Genomic DNA, 13,141 nt, shown 5'->3' with positions numbered 1-13,141 from the left:
CAACAAATCAAGCAAACAAAAGATTCTCAGACTTAGATAAGCCATGGTCATGCACTCACCTCTTTTGCAGGAAAATTGGGTTGAGAAACAGTGGAAACAACTCCTTAGGAAGCTTCTCCTTCGTTCCCAGCAGCAATCCTCCCTTCCACAGCAACAGATCTCACCACACACCTCCAAGAACAAGTCAAAATATCTAAAGAACACACACTCTCTCTTTTCTTTTGCAAACGGCGACAAAACATCAAAAACCCTCGACTTGAGTCGCCTCTCCCTTTATATACTCGGTTTAGACAAACCAATTAACCCAAACCAACCCAAAACCGTGAATTAAAACAATCTGGTCGAACCAGAAAAGCTGGTGTCGATCGACACCCATCCCCAAATTCCACTTTTTGGTTCGCGGATGTTACAGGTTTATACATTTTTCTAAATTATTTTCTAGCATTAATTTTTTTAACAAAAGATTTTTGGAATGATGAATCTAATTTACATCTTTTATTTAATATTAAATATAAAAGTTAAATGAAAATACCTAGAGTATTTTTCCAAGAGTTAGATGAATTACATAGTGAGTTTCTGGATTTGACTTTTCAATATGGTAATAAAGATGCTTTCATAAATAAAAATTCAATGAAAATATCTATATATAATAGTAATCCAAATAAATGCCACCAAAAGTTGTATTTTTTCAATCATACTTTTTGGATAATTTTCTAAAAAATTTTGTAGAAAATTTAAATTGTGTGTTTTACAAAAAGTTGTGAATGTTCATTGTAACGGTTTTTTGTAAAGTTGCAACTGTTCATTGTAGAGTTGTGTCTATTTGAATATTCGTATCTTTTGAAATCTATATATATTTGTCTATTTGAACTGTTTTCATTTTTTTTGGTCATGACACCAAATAATATAAAATTTCAATCTCAACGGTTTTTACAGCTCTCTAAATTATTCTCTAGCATTCATTCTTTTAAAAGTAAAGAGATTCCTCCAATTCTTGATTTAACAAAAGATTTTTGGATGATGAATCTAATTACAACTTTTAGTTAATTTTATACCTAGAGTCTTTTTCCAAGAGTTAGATGGATTATATGATGAGCTTTTGGATTTGACTTTTGAATATAGTAATAAAGATGCATTTTACTTAAAAGCAGTTTATATGAGTTTGTAGGTATAATCAATTGCAGACACAACAGTTGCGATTTTTCGTAGTACCTTTTCGTAAAAAAATGTTTTTCTTTGTTTTTTTTAATTCAAACCGTTGTATCTGTTCATCGTAGAGTTGTGTCTTTTCACTATATTTTATTTATATTTTTTCATCACAACTTTTTGTTTTAATAGGTGTGTCTATTTAAATAGTCATGCTTTTTGGACTCTCTTTATATTTGTCTCTTCATCACTAACTAACAAGTTCGTTGAAACAAATTTTCCATTTTATGTTGAATCTAGATAATTGAATATATTCTATAATATAACTAAAATTTTAGAAATGATTATAGCAATAGAGAAAAATAAAACTTAATATTGAATTTACAGTTGTGTCTATTTATCTTAACTTTTCGTTTAAAAAATATAATAACAATCTGAATAAATGAGAACAACAATTACGACTTTTCGTAGTACCTTTTTTGTAAAAATATTCGTTTTATTTGTTCTTTTTAAAAAACTCAAACAGTTGTATTTGTTCATTGTAAAGTTGTGTTTTTCACTATATTTTATTCATATTTTTTCATCACAATTTTTCGTTCTAATAGGTGTGTCTATTTAATAGTCATATCTTTTGAACACTCTATATATTTGTCTCTTCGTCAATAACTTACTAATTATTGTTCGTTGAAATAAATTTTTCATTTTATGTTAAATCAAAATAATTTAAATATTAATATCTAATATGTAATGTTATTCTATAATCTAACTAAAAATTTACAAATGATTATAGTATTATAGAAATTTAATAAAACTTAATATAGAATTTACAGTTGTGTCTATTAAACGTAACTTTTCGTTAAAAACTATTTTAATATCTAAAATTTATTTTATTTAGTTCTTATGAGTTGTGTATTTTAATTTTAATTGTTTTGTTGATACTGTTTCACTCATTATTAAATATATTTTTAGTTATAGTTCTTTAATAGAAAATTACATTACTCATTATAACTATTAGTTCAATATTCTCAGTAAAGTTCACTTTTTCATAATGATTTTTTTTTTTAATTTTAGCTCTTTACCATAATTTTTCATAAAAATATCTTATATTTATAATACTTTAAACAATATGTTTTGCAAAGTTGCGTCTATTCTACTTAATATTTTTTGTTATAAGTTTTCATTTTGATGATTGTGTTTTTAGTAACAGTTTATGTATTCAAACTATTCTATTACATTCAAATAATTTCATAATGTATAATTTTAAATTTTAAATTTATTTATTTTTTTCTAAAATACTTCCCCCGCGACATCGCGTGGGGTCTGAGTCTTTGTATGTAATAGTATCAAACAGTAAATCAAAGAAAGAAAAAGTTTGGCTGAATAGAAAGACCGAATTGTTATTGGTAATTTAGTCAAAAATAGGCTTTTTGCCAAAAAATAAAGAAGAAGAAGAAGTTTAAGTCAAGCTTTTATTTTATATGATTGCCATTTCTTTCACTTGTATTGTTTTTTACTTGTATTGTTTTTAAAACTTTCATTCCAATTTTTTTTGAAATTTTAATCACATTTTCCTTTCAAAATATCATTCCAATTTCCATCGAAAATTTGTTCATACCATTTTCCTAAAAAACATATCATACGAGTTTCCTACGAAATTAATAAACAATACTTCATTTGTTTCACAAAAAATGTAATTCTAACATTTTTCACACAAATTTAGAAAATAAACAAATTTTATTTTTATCTTTCATTAATACACTACATATTACCCTCTATCTAATTAATATGCTGAAATAATAGAGATAAAAAAGAGATATTTAGTCTTAAAAACTGCATTAAAAATACAAAACGACACTTTTTGTGAAACAAGATTAAAATTTTTAAATGACAATTCTTTGTGAAACAGAGATAGTAGTATAATTAATTTGGTTTTAGCCACCATATAAATTTGAAAAATCAATTTTTTAAAAAAAAATCATTGATAATTAATCCGAATAATATATATAAAAAATCAAATTATCACTTTTTATAAACTGTTTTCATTTAATAGAATATAATTCTAGTGTTAAAGAAAAAAAGAAAAAGGAAATACAGTTTTTTTTAAAAAAATTTTATTTACTCTGCTATAGATCTCTTATATAATATTCAAAACCATATGAAAAGTACTACTATTAATTTATTTGTTTTCGAGTGGAATAATACCAATACATTTGAGTGGAGTATTACATCTCACACGCAACATTTGTCATCAGTACAAAAGCCACTACTATGATTTTGTATTAGACAAAAACGATGACAAGCTATTTCCCCTCTATGAATACACATAGTTCCATCGTAGCATGTAAGCGGCCCAAGTCCATAACCTGTTTATTTAACAAATAGTCATTAAAACATTAATTAACAAAGAACAAAAATAATGTTCATAATCAAAATTGAGTAAAACAAAATACCTGGACTATCAGCGATTGTAGTACTACAATGAATAGAAAATATAATGAAGAGGATAGTGATAAAAAATCCGACTAAAGTTTTCATAGTGATAGCCATTTTTTTTTGTTTTTAGTGAGTTTTTCTTTACTAGACTGATTATATATGAACAACACAACTATATTATATATATAGAAATATATAGTATTTATTTATGATTAATTAGTATTATTTTCTTACCTTATTTTTTCTGGTCAAAAAGAACACTATCTTTCAATTTATTTCGTAGAAGATCTGTAGTAAAAAAGAAATAAAATCTTATCTTTCGAAATTCGAATATTGGTGATATGATATCTTTTTATACATAATTTAATATATATCTATATGTGAAATTTAACTCTAAAATTTCTAAAACACCCAAAAAATTGGGTTGACCGGTCGAACCGGCCAGTCCGGTTCGATTTTCTTTTCAGATGAAATGGTTTATGTCTTTACGACGATGAATTTTGTTGCTCTACCTCTCCCTTTACTCTCTCACACTTTGGTTAGATCTTCGTCTTCTAATTTAACGTATGATTTATCAATCTGCTTCTCAATTTGTGATCTTCTTCTTCAGCTTCATTTTGACTATTTTGTTTCTTCTAATGGTTATAGATGGACAGTGACACTGTTTCCAGTAGCGTAGATCATTCTCGGACAGCTATGCCTGGTAAAAGTTTCTACCTTTGAAATCAACCATTGTTCCAGTAAATCTCCCACTCTATGATCGATTTGGTTACGTTTAGTGTTAAAAAGGTTGGATTTTTTTTGGAGACATTGTTGTTTTTGAAACTTGTTCATAAAATCCCTTTTGTATTTGTGGTTATCAACACAACATTGCATCCAAAAACAAAAAAAGATTGAATTTTTTTTACCTTTCTTCTCTAAAGCGAATCAATTTCATAGCAATATATTGATTAATCATGTGTATGTTACTTGTAGAGACGTTGGCATTCAAGAGTCCTATGAAGAATCAGATCAATAGTTGTAGTTCAATCTGCGTTAGACATGATGATCCAGGCCATTTTTTGCGTGTCCTTTATGGTATGGTTGCAGAACACATCTTCATGTGTCTGTGTTTTTATTGATATAGCCAGGCGCTTTTTTTCTTCAAGTTAATGAATGATTGTATATAGAGTAAGAGTTAGATGTTGTTTGCAGAGTCTTTGATAACAGGAGGGTTAGCTGGTGTTGTGGTGGAAGCTGCTCTATACCCAATTGATACAATCAAAACTCGAGTGCAGGTAGTTTCTCCTTAACTTAGTTTGTGTTATGATCCAACATAAGCAAACCGATGCTTGACTTACAGCGACTAAACTATAGTGGGTTGACATGTTTTAGGCAGCTCGTGATGGGGGAAAGATAATATGGAAAGGACTATACTCTGGTCTTGGTGGAAACCTTGTTGGTGTCTTACCGTAAGTATGTAGTCCAAAATTGATGAAGGATATGCATACACATTGAAAAATTTGGACTCTTTGCTTCAGATGAACAATGTTTTTTTTTATAATATGTGTAGTGCTTCGGCTCTATTTTTCGGTGTATATGAACCAACCAAACAGAAGCTTCTGAAGGTTTTACCCGAAAATCTTAGTGCGGTTGCACATTTGGTATGTATTACCCTGAATTCAATTTTAAGTGTTTGTTCGTCTGCTAGAAAATTTCCCTTGAAAGTTTCTTTAAGTTTGTTAGAGAGAATATGAATACATTAGTCTTGCTATCATTTAGTTTTGAAACTTACTCTTAAGCAGAAGACCTTAGAATCTAGTTATGCTATGTTAGAAAAGGATATATGTCTTAGCGAGTTATGTAAATTCAATCAGGCTGCAGGTGCTTTAGGAGGTGCTGTTTCATCTATCGTTCGAGTACCGACAGAAGTAAGTCTCTTCCTTCTTGTTTCTTTGCTTATTCTTGTGTGTTGGCTACAAACTTGTATAGGCTAATGGAAACTTCAACAGGTAGTTAAACAGCGAATGCAAACTGGTCAATTTGCTTCGGCTCCTGATGCTGTTCGCCTTATTATAGCCAAGGAGGGTTTTGGAGGCATGTATGCGGTATATCTGTTACTTCTTGATTTATAATTCTCGCGTTTTACTATTTGCTATGTAGCAGGCACATCTTAAGTTTGTAGCTCAATTCATCAAATTGTTTAAGATGAACAGACAATAAAATCTCCATGAATGTTTCAATATATGTTCCTAAACATGCAGGGTTATGGATCCTTTTTATTGCGAGATTTGCCTTTTGACGCGCTCCAGTTTTGTGTTTATGAGCAATTACGGATTGGATACAAGTTGGCTGTAAGTTTTTGTGGCTACGATGATAAGTGAGACAACATCCGTTTTTGCAGACTAGTGATATCCATATTGTTTAGAACAGGCAAGAAGAGATCTAAATGATCCAGAGAATGCAATGCTCGGTGCTTTTGCTGGTGCTGTCACTGGAGTTTTGACCACTCCTCTTGACGTAATCAAAACCAGATTGATGGTTCAGGTATGTCAAAACGATGAGTACACAAAATACCGAAAGCAGTTCTACTTAGATTCATTTCAGAGGATAGTAAGAAGCTCCAGTAATATAGTGCCGACCTTTCTGGTTTGAATTTTGGCAGGGTGCAGGAACTCAGTATAAAGGAGTTGCAGACTGCGTTAAGACGATAATAAGAGAAGAAGGGCCGTCAGCTTTGTGGAAGGTAAACCCAAATTTCTGCTCTTCACCTTTCTATTTTAGGAATACACAACTTCTCATGTTTGTGCAAAGTTGTTGAATAGTTTGAGAATTTGTGTATAGGGAATGGGTCCGAGGGTATTGTGGATAGGTATTGGAGGTTCAATTTTCTTCGGTGTTTTGGAAAAGACAAAGCAGATTCTTTCAGAGAGAAGCCAAAAGAGTCACAATTCTTAAACAGTTAGATTCTACATGTGTGTTCTACATCATTCTTGTCTCTTGATGTTTTGATGAATATGAAGTATTTAGATTCTTTACGTATCTTTGCTTGATTCTCTAATTTTTTCTTTCCTAGAAAAATTGTCGTCCTCTTTTGTTTAATCAATTCAACATGTTAATTGTATTTTAAGTCAATTCTAAAACTGACTAGTTACTGAAACTTCAACTTCGTGTGCACGTTATCAGGTTACTATATAATCCTCAAATATTTAACAACTGTTTTGATTCATTTGTAATATATATGTATTGTTAAATTGAATCCTTTTATACTTACCAGTAGCCTGAAATAGTTGTGGTTTTAATATATGAGCATACAAACAGTTTGAAGCATAAGTTTTTGCAGGTTTTAAGTAAAGATGCTGCTGAAGAAGCTACTTCTTACGGTGTCAATCATCTTGAATATCGTATTCACCATCCATATTCTTTATAATAATTCAACCACATGGCAGAGCTTACGTGGATGGTCTTGGTGTCCTTGATGGCCAGAAACCTCCTTGTCAGTGCAACAATTGTTACACAGGCAAAGATTGCTCCGTTCTTCTCAAAGATTGCCCTGTCGATGCTAACTCGTATGCACAACTTTTCATCTCATCTTCATTTTGATCATTATGACCAAACTAAATTGTATAACATGTATTGAATATTTGTTGTTTTTTAATGAAGTTTTGAAGAGGAGACCCTTTGTTCTTGGAGCCTTTCTGGATGCGACAAGCGAGAACAGTGCAGTTTTGGTCTCGGGATGGCACAAGATGAGTTATAATTATCAAGATGGGACACATGTGTATCGAGAGCTCGGAAAGGTCATTAGAAAACTGCATAGTGTAGTGGGAAACGCTGTTACAGATGACAGATTTGTAGTCTTTGGATGTGGATCCGAAAACTTGAAATTTTTTGAATTCTTTAGTCTAATCTGTCTGTGTATGCAGATGTACAAGGCCCAAGCAGAGTTCTTTGATTCAGCACATCTCAAGTTTGAAGGAGATGCGTCTGCGTGGAAGCAGAGCGAGCACAATGATAATATCACGCAAGTTTTAGAGGTAGTGACATCTCCGAATAATCCAGATGGGGAGCTGAAAAGAGCGGTTCTTGATGGTCCTAATGTAAAAAAAGTTCATGATTATGCTTATTACTGGCCTTATTTCTCACCTATTACACATCCAGTTGATGGAGATTTGAGCCAGTTTAGTCTCTCCAAGACTACAGGTCATGCTGGCTCAAGATTCGGGTGATTTGTGAAAATTTTGCTTTCCTAGTACTCTAAACAAAGCTTTAGACTGGTGACAACGACTCACAAGGTTTTCTTGATGCAGGTCGGGATTGGTAAAGGACAAAGCTGTTTATGAAAAAATGAAAAGATATATAAGTTTAACTAGTATATGGGTGTTTCAAAAGATACACAGCTTCATGTCCTCAAGTTATTCAAAGTAATAGTTGGCGATGGAGGCGATGAGATATTCCATTTTGGCTATGGAACTTTGAAGAAAAGATGGGAGACACTGAAAAAGATCTTCTCCATGTCCACGCGTTTTTTGCTCCAGACAATCAAACCTGAGTATTGCAACTATTTCAAGAAAGTCAGAGACTTTACTCCTTGTAATGCAAGAAAGTGAGACTTTTGGTATGGTACTATATAAAACTTATAATCATGTGTTTTTTTTTTTCATTTGAAAGCTTATGCATGGGTGAAGTGTGAGAGACCAGAAGACACAAACTGCTATGAAATTTTCAGAGCGGCGAAGATAACAGGACGCAATGGCAAAGTGTTTGGATCAGAAGAAAGGTTTGTGCGATGGAGTCTCATCAGATCACAAGATGACTTTGATCAGCCTATTGATATGTTGAACATTTGCATAGGTTTCGAACATTTGCATCTTATGTTCAGATATTTCCCCAATGTTATGGTTTCCTTGTTGACACGATTATGACCAATAGGATTTCGAATTTGTTTTGCATCAAACCCGAGCCAGCTGGCCGTTGTAATTAGGGCATCATTAGAAGTAACCATACAAAAAAACTGGGTCGATATTTAGGAAGATTATGTCAAAAAAAAATAAGTGGGGGAAACGATTTTGTTGTTTCTGGTGGCAAAGTTGAATCATGGTCATCATTCATCTTTTTGTTCTACTTTTTTCACACCACTTGTGTTGTGTGTTTGGGTCCATTCTACACTAGTCACATCTCTATTATTAATTTGTTTTGTTTGGCACCGCCCTTTTCCTTTCTCATTATTTTACAATCTTTAGGAGCAAGCGTACGTTTGATATGCGCGTTTAACTAGAAAGTAGAAACACACAAATATCAAAACGTATAATATATCATCGACGTGTGTGGACATCTATATTTGCAAAAAAAAAAACTTATCATAAAAGAATAAAAATGAACCACATAATTCAACGAATGATAACGATGGGGTAGAAAAAAGAATCTTATTAGTAGATTTTTGTGATTGATGACTGATAAAGACTCCCTTGTTAGAAACAAGAGTTGCTAGCTATAAACCGGAAAAAGAAACTTTCATTATAGGGAGTTAACGTAAAAACAAATTTATAGAACATCATCGATAAATACTAGTTTTTTCATACAAATAATAACTATAGTTAAATGGAGGATACATGATATTAGTAACTATATATATGTGTTCCCTCCTAAGAAATATGAGTCGGCTCATCTACCCGGATTGCCCAATATTAATTAAACCATCAGCATAATTTTGTAGAATCACTAATAAAACTCTTGTGCAAATCTGAATTGTATGTGTCCCAAATTCTTAATTATATTACCTCAAAAAAGAGCTCATATGTAATAATAAATAGTGGACGTTAATGTAATTGAAACGTCATCTCAACACGAAATGCAGTATATATATGGAATTGTCACAGCCGGCATGCGCGTCACACAATTCACAAGTAAAAAAAAAATTCTCTCCTCTCTCTCTCTCTCTCTCTCTCTCTCTCTCTCTCTCTATCTCTAGAATCTTCAGCACAAAGTATACGACTTGAAGGTAATCAATCTTACCGAACTAGCTTTAACTATATACAATGTGATTTTGTGTTTTAATCTTGTACAAAGAAACTCTTAAATTATCTGTTACATTTTAACTATTATATGTGTTCTTTAATTTACTTGTTCGAATATTGTTGCATGCGTTTTTCCTGTACCTTGGTCGTGTAAAGAAATTATCATGATTATTCTTGTAAAGAAACTATTAGGATTCTTCTTGTTTCTGTATTACCTTAACTAGTACTTTTTTACGGTTTATTGACGTATTATATAAACTTTCCCTTTTATGTAGAAAAAAGAATGAGTTTTTGGATTATCATTTTTGCATTCGTCTTCTTTGCATCTATACTCATTGTAAAGAACATGAGCAAGACAATGAAAAACCTACTTCCTGGGCCACCAAGACTTCTTATAATTGGCAACTTGCACCAATTAGGATCCAAACCTCATCGTTCAATGTTCAAATTATCTGAGAAATACGGATCTTTAATGTCTCTAAAGTTTGGAAATGTGTCTATTGTTGTGGCATCTACACCAGAGACGGTGAAGGATTTCTTAAAAACGTTTGATGCAGATTGTTGTTCTCGACCTTATATGACTTATCCTGCAAGAGTTACATACGATTTAAAAAATCTCGCATTTTCTCCTTATAACAAATATTGGAGGGAAGTACGAAAGATGATGGTTGTCGAACTCTACACTGCAAAAAGCGTGAAATCGTTTCGACATATAATAGAAGAAGAAGTTGCCTCAATAGTCGAATTCATCAAACAATCTGCTTCATTAGCAAAACCGGTTAACTTGAACAAGAAGTTAATGAAACTATCAGGAAGTGTGATTTGTAGAGTGGGATTTGGGATCAGTCTTGATGGGAGCAAACTTGGGAATACTTACGAGGAAGTCATTCATGGATCCATGGAGGTGATAGGGAGTTTTGCAGCAACAGATTACTTCCTGGTTATTGGCAGAATCATCGATAGGATCACGGGGTTACATGGCAAATGTGAGAGGGTTTTTAAGGCAATGGATACATTTTTTGATCAATCTATAGAGCATCACCTAGAAAATGAGAATATTAAGGATGATATCATTAGCTTGCTCCTCAAGATGGAAAGGGGAGAGACTGGACTTGGAGAGTTTCAACTTACTCGAAACCACACCAAAGGAATTCTTCTGGTAAGTAATCGGAACCTTTAAGTCCATATATAACTTCATACTTTTTACGTGTTACATAAAGTTTAAATTAATCCTTGTGTCTTTTGAATATTACAGAACGTTCTTCTTGCTGGAGTAGATACTACTGGCCACACAATAACATGGGCGATGACACATTTGATTAAAAACCCAAGAGTTATGAAGAAAGTACAAGCTGAGGTGAGAGAAGTGATCAAAAACAAAGATGATATCACTGAAGAAGATATAGAACGACTCGACTATCTGAAAATGGTGATTAAAGAAACGTTTTGGATTACACCGATTGGGCCACTTCTAATTCCAAGAGAGGTTTCAAAAGATATAAAGATTGGAGGTTATGACATTCCAAAGAAAACATGGATTCATGTCAACGTATGGGCTATTCATAGGAATCCAAATGTTTGGAAAGATCCAAAAGTGTTCATCCCGGAAAGGTTTATGGATAGCCAAATTGACTATAAAGGTCTAAACTTTGAGTTGTTGCCATTTGGTAGTGGAAAGAAAATATGCCCAAGTATTGGAATGGGTATGGCTTTGGTACACTTAACTCTTATCAATCTGCTTTACCGATTCGATTGGAAGCTTACAGAAGGAATGAATGTAGTGTTAAGGTATAGAGATAACACAACACACAAAACTACACTTGAAACGCACCAAGCAAACACTTTTAATCAATCTTCTAAAAACCCTCGTTTCTTACAGGACTTGAAAAACAAAGCTCACTCTCCTATCTATCTAACACAACACCTTGTGTAGATCTAAAAGAGTATACTACACACACTCACCTTCAAAGCTTTTTGTATCTGCTTGAAGGTTTTACAAAACTCAAAAACTTTATCCGACGAGTGCTAACACTTTTTGCGGCTAGCCCTCATCATTTTATAACCCCACAAACGATCTCTAACTTAGATCTTTGTGTATCATAACTAAAAGGAAATATTCCTTATCCCTAAGAAAATATCTTCCCTTATCCCTTCTAATCAAATATACTTTCAATATCTTCGAGTATATCTTGATCTCTTCTTCCTTTCTTCTCACGCATCTTGTCATTGTATCCACAATATTTCTCCACGTCAGCACGTCATGCCACGTCAGCATACCAGCCCTCTGAGACACTTCACAACTGCCTGTTCCCTTTAGAGCTCTGTTGCACTTTCAATCTCTCCCTTTTTGACTGAACTTGTCAAACAAGCATCCATCGCTTTTAACTTGTCAAAACAGAAACCGCCAACAACAATCCAACACACCGATACAGCTGTACTAACAGTACATCACAACTCGCAAAAGCATCAGAAGATTAAATGATCAACGAGTAAGCATTACGACCAGTCAAAAGTATCAGACAAACCAGAACAAGTCTCAAAAACCAAAAAAAAGTCTGGAAAACAAAAGAAAACAAGAAGGAGCAGAATAGCAAAAACATAACAGCTCAAACTCCCCCTCAAGCATCTGAATCAAACTCATCTCCCCCTGCCTGTTTGGCATAGATTAGTCAAAAATATCAATAGACACAAGAAATTATATTCAGATATGTGACAACTTACCAGCGTCCAAGGCATCTTGCAGAATCTGAATGGCCAATCGGATGGCTTTGCGCTCTGCAGACGTACCACTGCGAAGAACCGTCTCCGCAGGCTGTGACACAGTCTTCTTCCCCTTTGTCTTCTTCGTGTCTTGTTGCTGGAGACTCGGAACAGGGCGCTGAGATTCCAGGAGCTGATGAATAAGACTGGAAAACGGTAGACGAAATCCTGACTGAGCTTGTAGACCCAACTGTATGATATGATCATAGGTCATTATCCCAAAATCAAACGGAATGCGATGCATGATCATGTAGATCACCATGGCTCTGTTTGCTGAAATGTACCTTGTATTCACCGTGGGAGACCAGTTGCTGCAGCATATCTTATGCAAATCCTTGATCACTGGGTCCTTGATTGCCGTTGACACCAACTGCTTGCAAGTCTTCACTTTGCCACCAGATAGAAAAAGAGCAAGATCCTCCTCCAGAATTGCAGCTGTCTGTAGTCTTTGTTCGCGCACATCAACAGCCTGAAGACCGAACAAGGCATTAATGCGGCTTGGGGAGAACTCATACACCCAATCTCTGACAAACACATCAACTGAGTTCCCTTCAACCTTAACTGCTGGAAGATTCGCCCAGAACTCATAGAAAACATCAGAATCATAAGACCCAATTTGAGTGACAGTTTTCAACAGACCAACTTGATCAAGCAGCTCCCTAGCTGGATCATCTACTCCCAGAGAGTAGCAAACCTCAGCAGCAATGGTTCGAGAAGCAAAGAAACCATACCTTCGAGCAGCTTCAGCAGATATGAACCGTTTTGAGTCAAATTACTTTAAAAGGGCACCGCAAGACGAGGACACA

General features: G+C 33.5%; 2 protein-coding genes and 1 pseudogene across 9 annotated transcripts; all 3 read left to right on the top strand.

Moving 5' to 3' along the window:
• The first annotated feature begins 3,959 nt into the window (after positions 1 to 3,959).
• On the top strand, positions 3,960 to 7,038 carry LOC104741978 (putative S-adenosylmethionine carrier 2, chloroplastic). 5 transcript variants are annotated; one of them, XM_010462931.3, is made up of 13 exons: positions 3,960 to 4,117; positions 4,228 to 4,282; positions 4,555 to 4,656; positions 4,774 to 4,856; positions 4,954 to 5,030; positions 5,132 to 5,222; positions 5,436 to 5,489; positions 5,571 to 5,666; positions 5,823 to 5,912; positions 5,992 to 6,105; positions 6,224 to 6,304; positions 6,403 to 6,533; positions 6,902 to 7,038. In XM_010462931.3, the coding sequence occupies exons 1-12, from the start codon at positions 4,052 to 4,054 to the stop codon at positions 6,514 to 6,516; spliced, it is 1,023 nt and encodes a 340-aa protein (XP_010461233.2). In that variant the 5' UTR covers positions 3,960 to 4,051; the 3' UTR covers positions 6,517 to 6,533; positions 6,902 to 7,038. The 5 variants fall into 5 exon arrangements, with proteins under 5 accessions (XP_010461233.2, XP_019090837.1, XP_019090838.1 ...); XM_019235292.2 differs by lacking the exon at positions 6,902 to 7,038 and having other exon boundaries at positions 6,403 to 6,718; XM_019235293.2 differs by lacking the exon at positions 6,902 to 7,038 and having other exon boundaries at positions 4,011 to 4,143; positions 6,403 to 6,718.
• Positions 6,915 to 8,764, top strand: LOC104741979 (tryptophan aminotransferase-related protein 4-like; annotated as a pseudogene). Its single transcript, XR_015579684.1, has 4 exons — positions 6,915 to 7,127; positions 7,230 to 7,783; positions 7,869 to 8,151; positions 8,230 to 8,764. The product of XR_015579684.1 is annotated as a tryptophan aminotransferase-related protein 4-like (transcript).
• A 605-nt stretch (positions 8,765 to 9,369) lies between these two features.
• Positions 9,370 to 11,760, top strand: LOC104741977 (cytochrome P450 71B12-like). Of its 3 annotated transcripts, none has more exons than XM_010462929.3 (3): positions 9,370 to 9,559; positions 10,097 to 10,734; positions 10,831 to 11,760. In XM_010462929.3, exons 2-3 carry the CDS (start codon positions 10,153 to 10,155, stop codon positions 11,506 to 11,508), a joined length of 1,260 nt encoding a protein of 419 aa, XP_010461231.2. In that variant the 5' UTR covers positions 9,370 to 9,559; positions 10,097 to 10,152; the 3' UTR covers positions 11,509 to 11,760. The 3 variants fall into 3 exon arrangements, with proteins under 3 accessions (XP_010461231.2, XP_010461230.2, XP_010461232.2); XM_010462928.3 differs by having other exon boundaries at positions 9,394 to 9,559; positions 9,851 to 10,734; XM_010462930.3 differs by having other exon boundaries at positions 9,397 to 9,559; positions 10,133 to 10,734.
• The last annotated feature ends 1,381 nt before the right edge of the window (positions 11,761 to 13,141 follow it).

This window comes from Camelina sativa, chromosome 14 (assembly GCF_030686135.1).
Source record: "Camelina sativa cultivar CO46 ecotype springtype chromosome 14, ASM3068613v1".
Lineage (NCBI taxonomy): Eukaryota > Viridiplantae > Streptophyta > Magnoliopsida > Brassicales > Brassicaceae > Camelina > Camelina sativa.
The sequence above is the reverse complement of the archived record's forward strand: the minus strand, read 5'-3'. Positions and strand labels throughout refer to the sequence as shown.